General features: G+C 45.3%; 1 protein-coding gene across 1 annotated transcript in view; it reads right to left on the bottom strand.

Annotated features, from left to right (window-relative positions):
* The window catches only part of FAM91A1 (family with sequence similarity 91 member A1), a 152,074-nt gene that overhangs the window by 49,545 nt on the left and 86,381 nt on the right, over nt 1-16,148 (bottom strand). Inside the window, exons 12-14 of the mRNA XM_029591984.1 lie at nt 9,737-9,855; nt 8,727-8,839; nt 7,359-7,445 (exon numbers count right to left, since the gene is read on the bottom strand). Coding sequence (XP_029447844.1) covers nt 7,359-7,445; nt 8,727-8,839; nt 9,737-9,855 — 319 coding nt within the window. The remainder of the gene's footprint in view (nt 1-7,358; nt 7,446-8,726; nt 8,840-9,736; nt 9,856-16,148) is intronic.

Genomic DNA, 16,148 nt, shown 5'->3' with positions numbered 1-16,148 from the left:
TTGATCTGAGAATAGTTAAGTCCATACACACCTATAATGTGCCATGAAGCCATTGTCTCTGTTCAGACCTAGGGTGAAGGTGTTAAGTTTTTAATGAGTTCCAAATCAGCAGTTTCTACCTGGAGTGTCCCTTTAAAGTTCCTTTTCAGGAGTTATGACAACCTTAAGGTCAGACAGAGTGTCCTGGAAGGTAGAAGTGTTCTCCTACTGGTTTCTGAATGTTGCCATTTCTAATGTCAGATTCATGTCCATTTATTCTTTTTGATAGGGATGACCTGTTTGTCCTATGTAGACAGCAAAGGAAAATTGGTTCTTAACTGCTAATTTTCGTTCCTGTAATACCACAGATGAGTCCAGACAAGTGGGTTTTGCATCCCTACTAGCAGATGGAAGCAGAGAACAAAAACTAAGGCACTGCTACACCACCTGCAGTCCCTCAGTAATGACATGTACCCAAGCCAAAGATTAGTCCCTAAACCCTTTCCAGGGTGAACAGGCAACTCAGGATTGGATCCCCCTGAACTGGAGCCTCTCATACTTCCAGAGAACAAAACAGTCTGCTAACTGCTTAATTCAATATATTTTCAATCTGCAAAATTCTTTGAAATATGGTTGACCAAATATCAGGAAATTCAGTCTTTCGGCAGCAAATGGAATGGATCTCTGGACTGATCTGTGGTATTACAGAACAAAAATTAGCAGGTAAGAACCAATTTTACTTTCCTGTTCATATACATATCAGTCCAGACAAGTGGGATGTACCCAAGCACTCCTACACTGGGTAGGAACCCGAAAGACCCGCTCTTAACACACTTCCACTGAAGGTCGCATCCTCCTGCATCTGAACGTCCAGCCGGTAATGTCTGGTGAAAGTATGACACGAGGACCACACTGTGGCTCTACATGTCTTTTGGGGAGACACCAACTGACACTCTGCTCAAGAGGCAGCCTGCGCTCTAGTCAAATGCACCTTGAGGCTCGTCAGAATTTCATGACCCTTACAAATATAGACAGAGCAAATGGTCTTCTTCAGCCATCCGGAAATCATAGCCTTAGAAGCTTTTTCTCCTTTCTTCGCTCCACCAAACAACACAAAGAGATGATCCGACTGCCGAAAGCTATTAGTGACCTTCAAATAACGAAACAGAGTGCAGGATAGAGATGAAGATCTCTATCCTGTGGAGACTCTCTAGACCACACCAGAAAATCTAGAAGCTCAACTGTCTGACTGTCATGGCATGAAGACACTACTTTCGGCAAAAAGGAGGGAACCGTAATAAACGTCACCCTGTCATCCGTAATACACAAAAAAAGGATCCCGACAAGACAGCGCCTGAAGCTTGGAAATCTGCCTGGCTGAACATATGGCAATCAGAAAAACTGTCTTCAATGTCAAGTTCTTCAAAGAAGCTAGTCTTAAAGGCTCAAAAGGCACCCCACCAAGAATCCACAAAACTAAGTTGAGGTTCCAATCCGGACACATCTTCTGAACCTGAGGCCACAAATGCTTAACACCCCTTCAGGAAGCGAACTACATCGGGATGAGAGGCCAAAGACCTTCCCCGCAATTTGCCCTTCGACAACCCAAGACCAAAACCTGAACACAGAGCGAACTATAGGCTAGGCTCTTGGATAAGCCCTGTTGCAAAAAGGGCAACATATGAGAGACTCCCCCCGATAGAGGGTCCAGCCTTTGTTGAAGACACTAGGATTCAAACACCTTCCAAACCCTGACATACATCACAGACGTAGACAACTTCCTTGCTTGGAGCACAGTGGAGATTACTGGTTCCGAATATCCCTTCAGGCGCAACTGCCACTTTTCAAAAGCCAAGCAGTGAGAAAAAAGCAATCCTGGCAGGTGAGCCAACCAAAGAGGCCCATCGATTGCCAGATACACCAGATCTGCGAACCATGGACATCGAGGCCACTCCAGTGCCACCAGCACCACTGTCCCTGGGTACATCTCTATGCACCACAAAACTCGACCGATGAGTGGCCTACGAGGCGGCACATACGAATGACCCCTGGTAGCCACGGGCATACCAAAGCAACTAGCCCAACCGAACTGGACTCCCTTCTGTGACTGAAAACTCTTGCCATCTTTGCATTGGCCCGAGTTGCCATGAGGTCCAACTGAGCAACGCCCCATCTGGCTCCTGAGCTGGTGTCATTGTTGTACAATTTGTGGTTGCCGGTGAGTATCCTTTTGAGGATGGGGGGCTGTTTGTAACCCAGGTTAGGCTTGCCATCCACGGCCTGTGAAAAGGTATTATTGTCCAGGATGGGTTGTAAATTCTTGATATATTTCAGTGATTTCAACTGGGAGTTATTGGTAACAATCAGAGATGTTCTTTACTTTTCTTTCTGGAGATGATCCTGTAGCAGAGTATTCTCCTGGGTATTTGTCTGGCTCCATTGATCTGTTGTTCTCTTTCTTCCCCCTCATCATGTACATTATATTTTACTCACTTCCTGTACATGTCTTACATCTGACAAAGTGGACTCCGTCCTCGAAAGCTCATGCCCCAATAAACTGGCCTATAAGGTGCCACTCACTTGCCTCTTGTCATTTTTGCTATACTAGACTAGCATGGCTATCACTCTGAAGATTTTTAAATAGGTAGCTATACAGTGATGAAGTGTACATCCCATACAGTAAACGGCAACAAAAAAAAATAGTCAATCAGTATTAAAAATGAGTTAATTAGAAACTTTTATTTACAAGTTATTTATAAGTATAAGCATTACAACAAAATAGCTACATATGGGGAAATAGGTACTAGAGTTACATTGTTAGGAGGTTAAAAATTCATGATCTGCAACCTATGAACCTCCAGACTAACAATGTGTTTTCATTATTGTGACTCTACCTTGTGCTCTGTCGGTCCTTCCAGGGAGTTTCTTTGGTGTTTGAGTTAGCTCATCTCTTCTATCTTTCACAAGCCCTCAACTGCCTCCATTAGAGAGTACAGCATCTCCAGAAAAGAACTCCTCGCTCTGGGCTTATCCTCAGGAAGCTTATGGACTCTATTCTCCCCTAAGGATTGATTGAATCATATCTTCTAGATCCTTCCCAAAGAGGAGCTTGCCTTTAAACGGCAGAGCACCCAGCTGAGCCTTAGAAGAAACGTCCACGGCCCAGTTCTGAAGCCATAGTAATCGGCGAGCCGAGACCTCTGATACTATAGACCTGGCCAAGGTTCTTAAAAGATCATAAAGTGCATCCGCACTGTAAGCCACCGCCGCCTCCAGTCTACAGGCTTGGATGGTCTTCTCCTCTGAAAGAGAGGGGCAACTCTGTAACTGCTGGACCCAGCGGAGTTCTGCCCTCAAAGAAAAACTACTGCACATGGCAGCCCGGACTCCCAGCGCCAAAACTTCGAAGATCTTCTTAAGCTGAACTTCCAGTTTACGATCTTGAAGGTCCTGGAGGGCTGTCGCCCCGTAACCGGAATAGTGGTCTTTTTGGTGATGGCTGACACCACTGCATCCACCTTGGGAACCCGCAGGAGATCTAGAGCCTCTTCTGGTAAGGGGTACAGTTTGTCCATCGCCTTACTGACCTTCAGGCCCAAGTCTGGAGTATCCTACTCCTGAATAACAAGTACGTAACCGAAAGATGAAATGGAAAAGACTTGATCGGACTACGAAGACCCACCATGACTGGATCGATCAAGCCCATGCGGGAGTCCTCCGGAGGGGCCTCAATATCCAATTCCTCCAAAACTGTGGGAATAAGAGGGCCAAGCTCATCCTTCCTAAAGAGACTGACCACCTTAAGATCATCTCCATCCACTTGGGAGCAGGATTGGATGAAAGACTCTGGGCCTCCTCTACTACATTCTGAGGAGGCCAGGCCCCTAGCTCTAGCTTCTCCGGCTCAGAGGTCTCAGGGGAAGAATCCGGTCACGGACAGGAGGAGCTGGTCCGGAGGGGACGCTTAGGTTTAGGAGCCCCCGCAGCCTCTGCGGATCTTACCCGCTTAACAAGAAGGGCTCTCAATTTTCCCAAAGACGGGATGGCGCGGGAGCGACTGCTGCCCCCCGCGTACTTTCTAGCAGACCTCTGGGCCTTGAAAGCCTTATGCAGCAGGAGGATAAAATCCGAAGAAAAAGATGAGAGAATCTGAGGCCCCCTCGGTGCTCTCCTCCACTGCTTCAACATTTTCACCACAGAGCCACCCCCCTCGGGGGGCAGTTGACTGTGGGGAAAGGGGAGGAGGGGATTCCCCTCTCCCCATCGCTGCATGCGTCGCCGCACAAAAGGTGGACAAAATGGCTTCCATTCCCGCACTGAGTGGGAATGGATCTGTGGTAGCTAACTGCGAACATTCAGGCCTCGCAGGCACCCGGCGCGGTCCCGAAATGCCGCTCCCAACCAATAAAGATGTGCCTTCCCCCCTGGGGAGGCAAGCAGAACAGACACCATTGCACAAAAAACACACATGCATCCCTCCAGTCCGCACCACCGGAGCTGAAAAAGAAGAGCGAAATCGGCAGCCAAAGGCGAGCCGCTGTGGCAGGGGAAACCGGTGCCAAGAATGGAGAAACGCCGCAAAACAGTTTGGTGTTTTGGTTTTTTTTACAACCTGGTCAGCCACTGTCCACAGCGCGGGTCCTGTCCCGTATGAGGAGAGTGAGCCGGGCTCCCCCGGTATCACCTCAGTGGCTTAGGGGAGCTGCAGCAGGATCTTCGACCCCTGGCTCCACTAGCCTCAATACTAGGGGGAATGGTCCCCTCGGGACCTGCCAAACACCCTGGAAGGCTTCACAACAAAGGCTATCCTTGTTCATATATATACAATATATACCAAAATATACTCAATACAACCACCTGTTTCTCTCATTCCTCTTTTCTGTTCATATACTTCAATAGTCATAAGATGGCACTTGATCTTGTTATGTTCGATTTGATTAGATTTAATAACTTATTAACTTTGTTTTATTGTATTTTATTTTTATTATAAGAATTTTTTAATTTTTCAGTTATGTCATTTTATTTTATGATTTATTTCTTTTGTACACTGTTTTGACTAAACTTTGTTTGTAAAAGCAGTATAGAAACATTTTTAAATAAATAAATAAATATAGATTTATTTTTTATTTTATTTTTTTTTTTAGAGATAGGACAGCTAACTAGCTCCCTAACAATATCCCCTTTTCTAAACTCTTTTTTTTTTTTTTTATAACTAAGGACTAACTATAGACTGCAGGATTTTGCACCTCCACCATTTGCTGGAGCACAGAAATACTGACAGACTGTGGGGGTGGCACCTCAGGGTATAGAGCAGAGTTAGTCAAAACTTCTGTCTCCATCTGCTGGTGGGGAGGCAAAACCCAGGAGTCTGGACTGATCTAGGTACGTACAGGCAAATCAGTATTATTGCTCACTGGTGAGCTCATAGGGCAGGGGTAGGTAACTCCAGTCTTGGAGAGCCACAAATGGGTCAGGTTTTCAGGATATCCACAATGAATATACATGAGATAAATTTGTATACAATGGAAGCAGTGCATGTAAACCTATCTTGTATGTATTTGTTGTGAATATCCTGAAAACAAGACCTGTTTGTACCTATCCGGGACCGGAGTTGCATACCCCTGTCAGAGGGTCTGATAGAATTCTTTTGTTACCAGTATTCTTCTCAAAAGCCAGACAAGTGCTATATGTGAGACATGAACAGGGGGGCTGGCAGTCTGGGAATTATGCTGCCCAAGTAACTACTAGTCATGTTATCATACCCATTGTTTCCATTTCTTCCAACAGCAGCATGTGTTCACATGATTTGAACTCTAATAGCTATGACAACAAAGCAAGGATCTAGCAAAGTGGTTAGCCAAAAATGCTCTGCCTCCATCATGCTGGCTACAGTCACAGCAATAGAATGCACATAGAATTTAGGTTCAAACAGAACTATCTTATGTTTTATATTTAAAAAAAAAAAAAAAAAAAAGTTTAAAACTTGGATCTTCCCATTAGAAAGTTTAATTGGATCCTGGGTATGAAAGTTTTTGATTTGGATTACAGCAATGAGGGCCGGGCTGTTTTAAAAAAAGATTTGCTATGTTATCTTGAAACTGGTATGTGTGGTCTATGGGGTTATTATAGGCTGCTCTGTTTTGGGTGACCATTTTGGCTGGGATTGCAGTATAAACATTTTTTAAAATAAATCTTCTAGGAATTCAGCAGAAAATGTTTCTAGCATACTGTGCTCTGAGTTTTAAGCCAAATATCATCATTTTATGTTTATCTTGATGTTTATGCTTTGTGACCCTCTTAGAACATAAAATGCTGCATTCCACTTTATGAACACATCTTACATAAGATGCAGCACTGGCAAGTTGTTCTTTGCATCTTTATTTGGTATAACTAAAGAGCATAAATGATCACAGATTTTCTTGAAGTCTCCCACCCAAGTGTTTACTATGGATTTTTCCCTCCACGAACTTATGTGCCAACTAATTTGAGAAAAGAGGAAAACATGGTATATGAAGCAGCTGTACTAGCAGCTTGGGAGTTTTCTGATAAGAAACAGGACATGATGGAAGTTATGCATTCACAAAACTGTCGTGATATTGCCCTCTCTCCTTCCCCTTCCCCCTAACAATCACTGGAAACCACACTGAGATACCAGGGGTTTTAGCTGTAGTGACATGTCATTTCTTTGCTCTTTCAAAAGATCTTCCGTGGATTGTTTGCCAAAAGAGCAAAGAACACCATTTTTTTTTTGTTGACTTTGCTGCATGTTACCAGACGAGACGTTTCTTGGACAGGATGAAAATGAGGAAAGCCGTGATTGGAATGATACTCATATGCATAAAAGAACAACAAGAAAGCACACGTAACCAGCATTGTGAGAGCTGGTTCATAACTATTATCAGACACATGCACGTGTCTTTTAGAAGAGTCATTTTTTTAAGCAAGTTTTCATACATTTGAGTGGTAGGACTGAACCCCTAACAAAAGCATTACTACTGTTGCCCATTAGTTTCACATAAGTAAAACACACAGGATGAATTCTGTTTCAATAGTGTATCTTCCCTTTGTAACTCCTTACTAGCTCTAGCTCTGTTCACCTCCTGGATTACAAATGAGCTTGCAGAACACCAGAAGCTCCTAGCCCTGACACAGTCTCTCTGCCCCTCTACAGTATGTCACTGCAAAATTATATAGCAATTGTAAACATGCATACAGCTATGGTAATTGTGCATTCTGCAAACGAGAATATTCACATCTAAACTAGTTTGTCCATTCTCGACTGACCCACAATATTACAGCTTTCAGAATGTGAATCCTGACTGGCTGAGCCCTTGACACACTGTATCTGACATCATCTTTGCAGTGGGTTGGGTCACTACCTTTTCAAGCTCCAAAAGAAAACTGTCCAGAGATTCATCTGACAACTTTCCAACTTCAAACATGGTGACTGCATGGCTTTTCAAATTCTGCAACAACAGGATCCACAGTAAGTCACAGGGGACCTTTTTATTGCACACTGTGACTTGGAATATGGAAGACAGGAAAGAGGGTGATAGAAAGACAAGTTTTCAGTTTCATCTTAAAAGAAATATTACTTTGCAATAATAATTTTTACAGCAAAATTCTCAATGTTATGTTTTGTTAATCTTTTAGGATTTTAGTTTTAAGAGACTGAATATTTATGTTGCGCTGACTGTACATCACCTGAGGAAGGTTTTTAACTTGGAAAAAGCGGCATATAAACTTGTAAATTAAAAATGTAAAAGGAATGCTCTCAGAGGTCGATATTCAAAAGCCATTTAGCCGGATAACTCACAAGTTATCTTCCTAAATGGCAAATGTAGCAAAACTACTTATCCTACTATAATTTAGCCAGATAAAAAAAAAGGGTGTTTCAGCAGCATTTTGGGCATCAACTGAGTTATTCGACTAATGTAGCTGAATATTACATATATCCAGCTACGACATCCGGATAACTTGCTATTTATCCGGATATCTTGAAAAGATATTCAGGTAAGTAGTACCGAGAAAGTTAAAAAAAAAAAAAAAAAAAAAAAGAAGTACGCACCCTTTTAGCACTAGATGCATAAACTGAGTGTAGGTTACGCTCCAGCTCAGCTGTGACAGAGGCTGCACCGGACATCGCTGGGAGTGGGTAAGTTCGGACCCCGCTCCTGGTAGGGCTTTTATGGGTTTGGGGTGACGAAGGGAGGGCCCGGTGCAATCTTTTCAAATCCAGGTGTGGGGAGAAGAAGGACTACAGGGGGAGAGGTTAATTTGATGCATGTAGGAGGTGATGTGGGGTAGGATTGCAAGATGGCTACTATGCTATTTGTTGATGGAGGTTGGAGGAAATCGGGCCACAGGGCCCTGTACTTTTCTTTTTTTTTTTTAAACTTTCTTGGCACTACTTACTTGGATATCTTTTAAAGATATCCGGATAAGTAGCAAGTTATCTGGCCATATAAGACCAGATAACTTAGAAACATAACCAGCTGGTTAGGTTTTTAAGTTATCTGGCTACATGCAGTTGGATAACCTTAAACAGATATATTTATCCAGCAGAATATACGGAACAAGTTATCCGATAGCCAGATAACATCTCAACTAAATGGCCCATTGAATATTGGCCTCTCTAAGTTTTATCTTATGAAAATTCTTAGCACATTTATTTTTTATTGAGTAACCATTTTGATCATTTACTCTTCATATGCTTAATAGAATAACAGGAACAAAACATGACATACTGGTGAAAGGTTTCCCATCATCAGAAAGGCAGTGAGAGTTGAATCAAACAGAAAGGCGATCCGCTTTGTATGGCCAGTTGAAAGATTCAGGCTGCTCACGCTGGCTGTGTCAGCTATTAAAAAACAAAATTTGAGATCTGGATACCCTGTTACCAATTTAGAGCAGTAAAGAGACATATCCATTGAACAGAAGCTGAACGAGAACAGCTCAAGTGCAAGCACAACCAAAGACAGCCAAATTCTGAAGAGGATGCACACCAGAAAATGGAGTATGGTCAGAATCAGAATGGTCCCCCATTGCAACATGGGAGCTGGGCTAGCTGGTGCCTTTACCCTAGAGGATTAGTGCGAGGATATCCATCTGGAACACTCTTACATTCCTGCTGCTGGCATTCAAGTGCATTTCGGAATAGAAACTTAACATTAAAAAAGCCATCTAAAATGAATTAGGGCCAGCAAAGTTAAGTAAAAATGACCTTTCCCTGAAGAGCAAATGTTTCATGTTTCTACCAGTAGTAGAATGGGGACACAAAAATATAACTGCAGTGTGCAGCGCAGGAGTATAGCCATGCGGACCTTGCATACAAAATCTTAGTGCCTACTCACATGCTTTTCTGAAAATCTAGCTATAAGCTCCTGCTTTCTCTCTTTATGCCCTAAACCCAGAAACAAAAAAAACATTAAACTAGTGATGTGCACATGGCTCAGAAAGAGCTTATCAGGGCACGATGGCTTTCTTTATACTATGGGAGTTTTACAAAGCATTGAATTAAACTTTGAGCATTCAAAAGCTATCATGTAAGTAGGAGTTTTTGATAGTGGCTTTACAATGGACATCTCTCACTGAATATCAAAGGCCAAGTATCAATGTGCTATTAAACCATTCCTCATCTTAACATTTAAAAAGAAAAAGCTAGAAATATATTAGAGCATACAGTACGGGTTTCACATAACGCGTTTTGTTACTTAAGACTTATTTTGCAAAGGTCAGAAGCAGACTCATTGCTAACCTTGGTCCTCCTGGCTGGTTGTATCAGTGTCTGTAGCTGATGAGAGCACTTCTTGAACAGGGCTCTTGTTTTCTGTACCTTCCCAAGAAAGAAGCATCTTCTGGGGGTCCATAGTATTCCTATTAATAATGAATATATTGCTTCTTAAATGCAAAGCCCCTACTAAGCGGGGAAAAAAAAAGCCAAAGGTCAGCTCTAACTCTTTACTTTCCTTCCTATGATCCAGTATCTGAAACCTGGTCTGCATCCCAAGAACAATGCATCTTCCTCCTCCAAAACAACTGCTTTACATACTGCTACAATCTTTTTCATTTTAGCAAATGCAGGACTTTCACAACTCAACATTAAAAAAAAAAAAAGACAAAAAAGACGACACACTCTCCAGCTGCTGAGGATGAGGCAGATCCCCAAGGCTGCTCTCTTTTCCACCAGTAACTAACCAAGCATGTGCCTTCCCCTGTCCCCATCGCCAAATTAATTTAAACAAGAAATCATAAATCATATGGCCACACTTGTATTTCTTCTTTCTTTGGCTTTTTCCTCAAAGTTTTTTTTCCCCCAGATTAAAAATGACTGCCTATTGAACTACAGCAATACATCAGCAATTCTGTTGACAGAGAGAAAACATTTAAAAAACTTAGAATGAATAATCCTCTCCGGAGGAAAATTTAAAAGGTATTTCCACATGTGTTTGAAAAAAATCACAGCATTCACTTCTGTCCTAGCAGTAGCGGGCAGGATGTTCGTAAGAGTGTTCAGCAGATTCAGTTCTCACAAGACTAGGTGCAAAGAGCTCCTAGCCCTCAGAGAACAAGTCCAATTTCTGAAGGGTAGAGGGGCAGAACTGGAGGAACTATAGGAGACAGAGAGGTTTATAGAGGAGACCTGTAGGGACATAGTAGAGAAGTCCAATCTCCAATCTGGCAGCCCCCTGTGCTGCCATGGAGGAGAGCATCACCTTGATGTAGCAAGAAGCAATCCTGTAGCTAGGACCTGCCCTCAAGGTGATGTGATGTAGTATCCTCTTGCGCCAAGACTATGTTTCTAGGGACACATGCCCAGGAGGGAAGGGTTAGGTGATTCAATCACTAAAAAAGTTGATAGCTGGGTGGCTGGTAGATGTGAGGACTGCTTGGCAACTTGCCTGCTTGGTGTGAAGACAGCGGACTCACGTGTCACATAGATAGGATTTTAGACAATGCTAGGAAGGAGCAGCTGTCTTGGTACATGTGGGTACCAATGATATAGGAAAGTGTAGGAGGGAGGTTCTGGAAGCCAAATTTAGGATTTTAGTAGAAAGTTGAAATCCAGAACCTCCAGGACAGCATTCTCAGAAATGCTCCCTGTTGCAAGTGTAGGATCCTAGAGGCAGGCAGAGCTCCAGAGTCTCAATGCATGGATAAGACGATGGTACAGGGAAGATGGTTTTATGTTTGTTAGGAACTGGGCATCATTTGGGGTGGAGGGGGCCTTTTACGAAAGGATGGGCTCCACCTTAATGAGAGAGGAACCAGGTTGCTGACACTAACCTTTAAAAAGGAGACAGTGCAGGTTTTAAACTAGATGATGGGGAAAAGCAGACAGTTGCTCAGAAGTGCATGGTTCAGAATGATGCATCTTTGAAAGATACTAAGAGAACAGGGAAACTAGGGCACCCCAGTAGAAAGGTTGCCATAATGCTAAAATGGATCAGGTGCTTTTAAGTAACGAGCAAACAGAGCATAAAGATTCCAAATTACCCCTGTCAACTGATAAGCGTGTTGTTAATACAAACAAAAAACATATTTTGAAATATCTATATACAGATGCTAGATAGAAGTCTAAAAAATAAGATGAGAGAGTTAGAGTGTATAGCATTGGACGAAAAGGTGATATAAATTGACTGGTTAAGATGGAAATCCATCACCACGTTAGGCAGAAACTTAGGATTCATATGCACCACCCCCCTATCATGATAAAATTTAGTATAGGTGGATAAGTCACTAAGGCTCACCAACGCTGCACATTGAAGTGACTGCCACAAAAAATATAACCTTACAGGTCAGGTACTTCAGGTCACAGGTGAACAGCAATTCAAAAGGAGATTTCATCAGCTGAGCTAACACCAAGTTGAGGCCCCAAGACAGCGGGAGGCCTCAGGGGAGGTTTCAGCTGAAGCAGGCCCCACATGAAACATACAACTACAAGCTGTACAGAGATGGGCATACCATCTACACTATGGTGGTATGCGCCAATTGCACTCAGCTGAAATCCAATGGAGCTGGTTTTCAATCCAGTCACAGACAGGTGTAGAAGGTAATCAAGCAGTTTTTATGTGGGGCAGGAGAATGGATCGAAAAACTCCTCCACTTTGATCTGCAGGACTTTCTAGTGGAAGGTTTTCTAGAAGCCACCTGGACCCAAGACACATCTTCTGAAAGATCAAGCAGCTGCAGAATCAACCTCTCAACATCCAGGCTGTGAGCAACAAGGCCTGGAGGTTGGGATGCCGCAGCCTGCCCTGATCTTGCATGATGAGATCCAGGGAAGTCCCCAGACTGATCAGTTTCCGGATGGACAACTCCTGCAGGAGTGGAAATCAGATCTGTCTTGACCAATGAGGGGCTATGGGGATCATAGCCCCTCTGTCCTCACAAAGCTTCAAGAGAGTCTTTGCCACTAAGGGAATCGGAGGATACGCATACAAAAGACCCTTGGCCTCAATGTCAGGCAAGGGCGTCCAATGCTGGTTTGCCGTCTGACCAGTACAGGGAGCAGAACAGAGGCACTTTCCTGTTGCAGGGGGACACAAACAGGTCTAAGTCTGGGCTCCCCCAGAGGCGATTCGTTACCCCCCTGGTCCAGGGACCACTTGTGGGGTCTGAAGGCTCAACTCAGCTTGTGTGCTACCATGCTCTCCGTCCTGGCCAGGTACAAGGCCTTGAGCACCAACCCATGGAACAGGGCCTACAACCCCATGCCTCCCTGCTTGTTCACTTACCACATGGCTTCCTAGTTGTCGGTCTGGATTGGGACAGCTTTGTTTGACAGACGATATCTGAAAGCCCATATAACATACTTCATCGCCCAGAGCTCCAGGAAGTTGATTTGACAAGAATGCTCCTGAGTGGACCAAAGACTCTGGGTATTGAGCCCATCTCCATGAGCTCCCCACCCCAGGGTTGAATCATCCATAGTTAGGACAATATGAGTGGGGAAACTCCGAAAGGAGACCCTCTGTTCCAAATTGGAAAGTACCCGTCACCAGGACAATGAGTCCCAGAGAGACGGGGACACTCAGATGCAATCCTGGAGGCTCTGAGTAGCCTGGCGCCACTGTGACCTCAGGGTCCATTGGGCTCTGAGCTATTGTAAATGTGCCAAGGGAGTAACATGGATGGTTGCAGCCATATGGCTCAATGGCCTGAACATGTGTCAGGCAGACACCTGCTGAATTTCTGCCACAGCGACAGCCCTCTGGCAGGGCAGAAAGCCCTTGGCCTAAGAAATGTCTAGCAGGGCTCTTATGAACCCCAATTTAAGCAATTTAAGTGACAGGCTGAGATGGGACTTTGGGTAGTTGAGAACGAACCCTAGTGACTCCAGCACCTGAATAGTCAAGTGCATGGACCTGATGGCCCCTGACTGAGATGTTTTCTTGACCAGCCAATCATCCAGAAATGGGAAGACAAACACTCCCAGTCTGCAAAAGTAGGCTGCCACCATGGCCAGGCATTTTGTGAAGACCCATGGGGCAGACCCAAGCCCAAACGGTGTTCCCACCACAAATCGGAGATACTTCCTGTGACTTGGGAAAATCTCGATATGAGTTTATGGGTCCTTCAGGTCGAGGAAGCATAGCCAATCCCCTTTTTGGAAAAAGGGGATCAAGGTGCCCAGGGCAACCATCTAGAACTTTTCTCTTTTTAGAAACTTGTTCAAGGCCTTTAGGTCTAGGATGGGACAGAGTCCTCCTGCTCTCTTTGGAATCAGGAAGTACTTGGAGCAGAATCCCTGCATTCTTTGCCCTGGTGATATGGGCTTGACTGCTCTAGCCATTAAGAGGTAGTACATTCTGATGCGCTACTGGCCCACAATGTGAGCACGGAGGGCAATTTGGAGGGACACCCAATAGATTCAATTGGTACCCTTGGAAGACGATGGACAGAACCCACTTGTCCGAGGTTACACTGGGCCACTGGTTCGCAAAGAACCACAGCCTGCCACTGACCGGAGGGTCCATTGTTCTGGGTATGGACAACAGGATTAAGCTCCCTACAGCCCTGTCAAAAACCCAACAGTGAAGTTGACCGAGTAGCTGGCCGGGGCTTGGGGGCTCTCTGCTGCCTAGGTTGGCTGCGGGAACCCTGAAGGAGCCAGGAGGCAGAGGATAGTACTTCCTCTGGCGAATGAAAGACTTCCTTGGCCCCAATCTTGACAGCATCCTGGATGAGGAGGAAGGGGCCGGAATACTGATAGAGAGTTGTTGGAGGGTTTCATGGTGGTCCTGATGCTGGGCCACAGCATCCCTCACTCTATCTCCAAAGAGATTCTCTTCAGTACACAGCATGTCAGTGAGTCATTCCTGTACCTTTGGCTGGAAATCCGAGGTCTGCAGCAATGCCATTCTGCGGGCACCGATTCCCACTGCAGAGTCTCTCGATGCCATTTCAAAAACACTGTAGGTCACACGGACCTTGTGTTTTCTGCAGTCCAGATCTTTGTGCACCAGCGACATGAGGGCATCTTGCTGTTGTTAAGGCAGCTGCTCAGCCACCTCCTGCACCGGCTTCCAGATGTACATGAGCCAGTTCTCGTGGGAGAGCTGGTAGATGGAGATGCGGGCAATAAGCATGGTGCCTTGGAACACCTTCCTCCCAAAAGCATCCATTGCCCTGAGGTCCTTCCCAAGGACGGGTCCCAAGAGCACTTGCCCTTCTTGAGAGCAGATTAGACTACCACAGACTGGTGAGCAGCTGACGCTTATCAAATCCAGCAGCCTCCTTGTTAATGGAGGCACTGTGAGGGGGTGTTTCCATATCCTCAGCAGCAACTCCTTAAGGATCTCGTGTACTGGGACTGCCATGATCTCCTTAGGAGGCTCCATAAACTAGAAGATATTAAGCATTTTGTGCCTGGCATCTTCCTCTGTCAAAAGCTGAAATGATATGGCCTCCGCCATCACCATCATAAACCCTGTGAAGGTCAAGTATTCAGATGGGGACTGACTTTGCTCATCTGGAGGAAAAGGGTCTGACGGGAGACCATCCGAGTCCTCGGAGAAGGACTCAGTCGGATTATCCCCCCAGGGATCATAGGGATCCTCGTCCTCACTGTATGCTACAGGGGATGGGGGGCCCTAATGCTTGGCCTTCATCCAGAGATGCAGGCACCGGTAGAACTGGATAGGGGGCTACAAGCTTCAGCATCTCTGCCAGCCTCGATGGAGCTTCCTCCTCAGAGGAACCAGCAATGACCACAGTATTGGTAGGGGGAGGCCTCTGTGCCCTGATCCTGTCCCGGGAACCTGCGTCAGCTGGGTCGGTATTGCACCAATGAGCACATTGAGCTTCTCCAAAAGCGGTATGAGGATGGGCGGTACCGGGTCTGGTGCCATAAGTGCCACAGCACCAAGACCCTGCAGTGTCTGCTCCACCACCATCTGGACTCAACACTTCAGCACCTCCTCAAACATTGCCAATGCCAACACCAACTGGGAGGAAGGAGGGTTGGCTAGACCTCCTTTGGACCCGTGAAGGGATTGGCGACTAGCACCAGGACCGGTAGAGACCATCATGGACCCCTGGCACAGACAGAGAATAGGCTCTCCTCGGTGCGGGGATCGCTTCGGGGGCATCACAGCAAAAGCCGCCCAGTCTTTTCACAATGCCAAGGTCAAAGAAAAAGAACTCAGCGATCTCAGCTCAGAGGAGATCAACAACGGTCTGTCTCTCTGGCACCCCTATCCACCAGCAGCATCGACAGAACTGACGGTCCCGCCAATGTCGATGGCATGGTGTCCGTCAGTGTGACTCCAAAATCCTTTGATGCTGATGGCTCGGACTTCCTCAACCCGAGGAGCTAATCCATCTTGTCTAATCGAAGCAGATGTCCATTCGAGGTCATCCAGGTGCATAAGTGGCAACCCCAGACGTCATGCGATGCCCCCAGGCAGAGGATACATACCACATAAGGATGATGGGGCGAAAGTAAAGGACCGCAAGTCAAAAGCGATGGCAGCAGGCGTTGATGGGCGGCGGGCACTGAGGCACCGCCACCATCGGGGATCAACCATGAAATATAACTTTCTCGAAATGCCGAAACCCTGACTAGAGACACTATGTCGAAAGAAAAAAACCACGAAAACGAGAAGAACAAAAGTTTTTCACAAGGCTAAAAGCATCCAAAGTGAGCTCAATCACACCACGAGGCT

This window comes from Rhinatrema bivittatum, chromosome 2, assembly GCF_901001135.1.
Source record: "Rhinatrema bivittatum chromosome 2, aRhiBiv1.1, whole genome shotgun sequence".
Taxonomy (NCBI): Eukaryota; Metazoa; Chordata; class Amphibia; order Gymnophiona; family Rhinatrematidae; genus Rhinatrema; species Rhinatrema bivittatum.
This window is presented reverse-complemented; position numbering and strand designations above follow the sequence as displayed.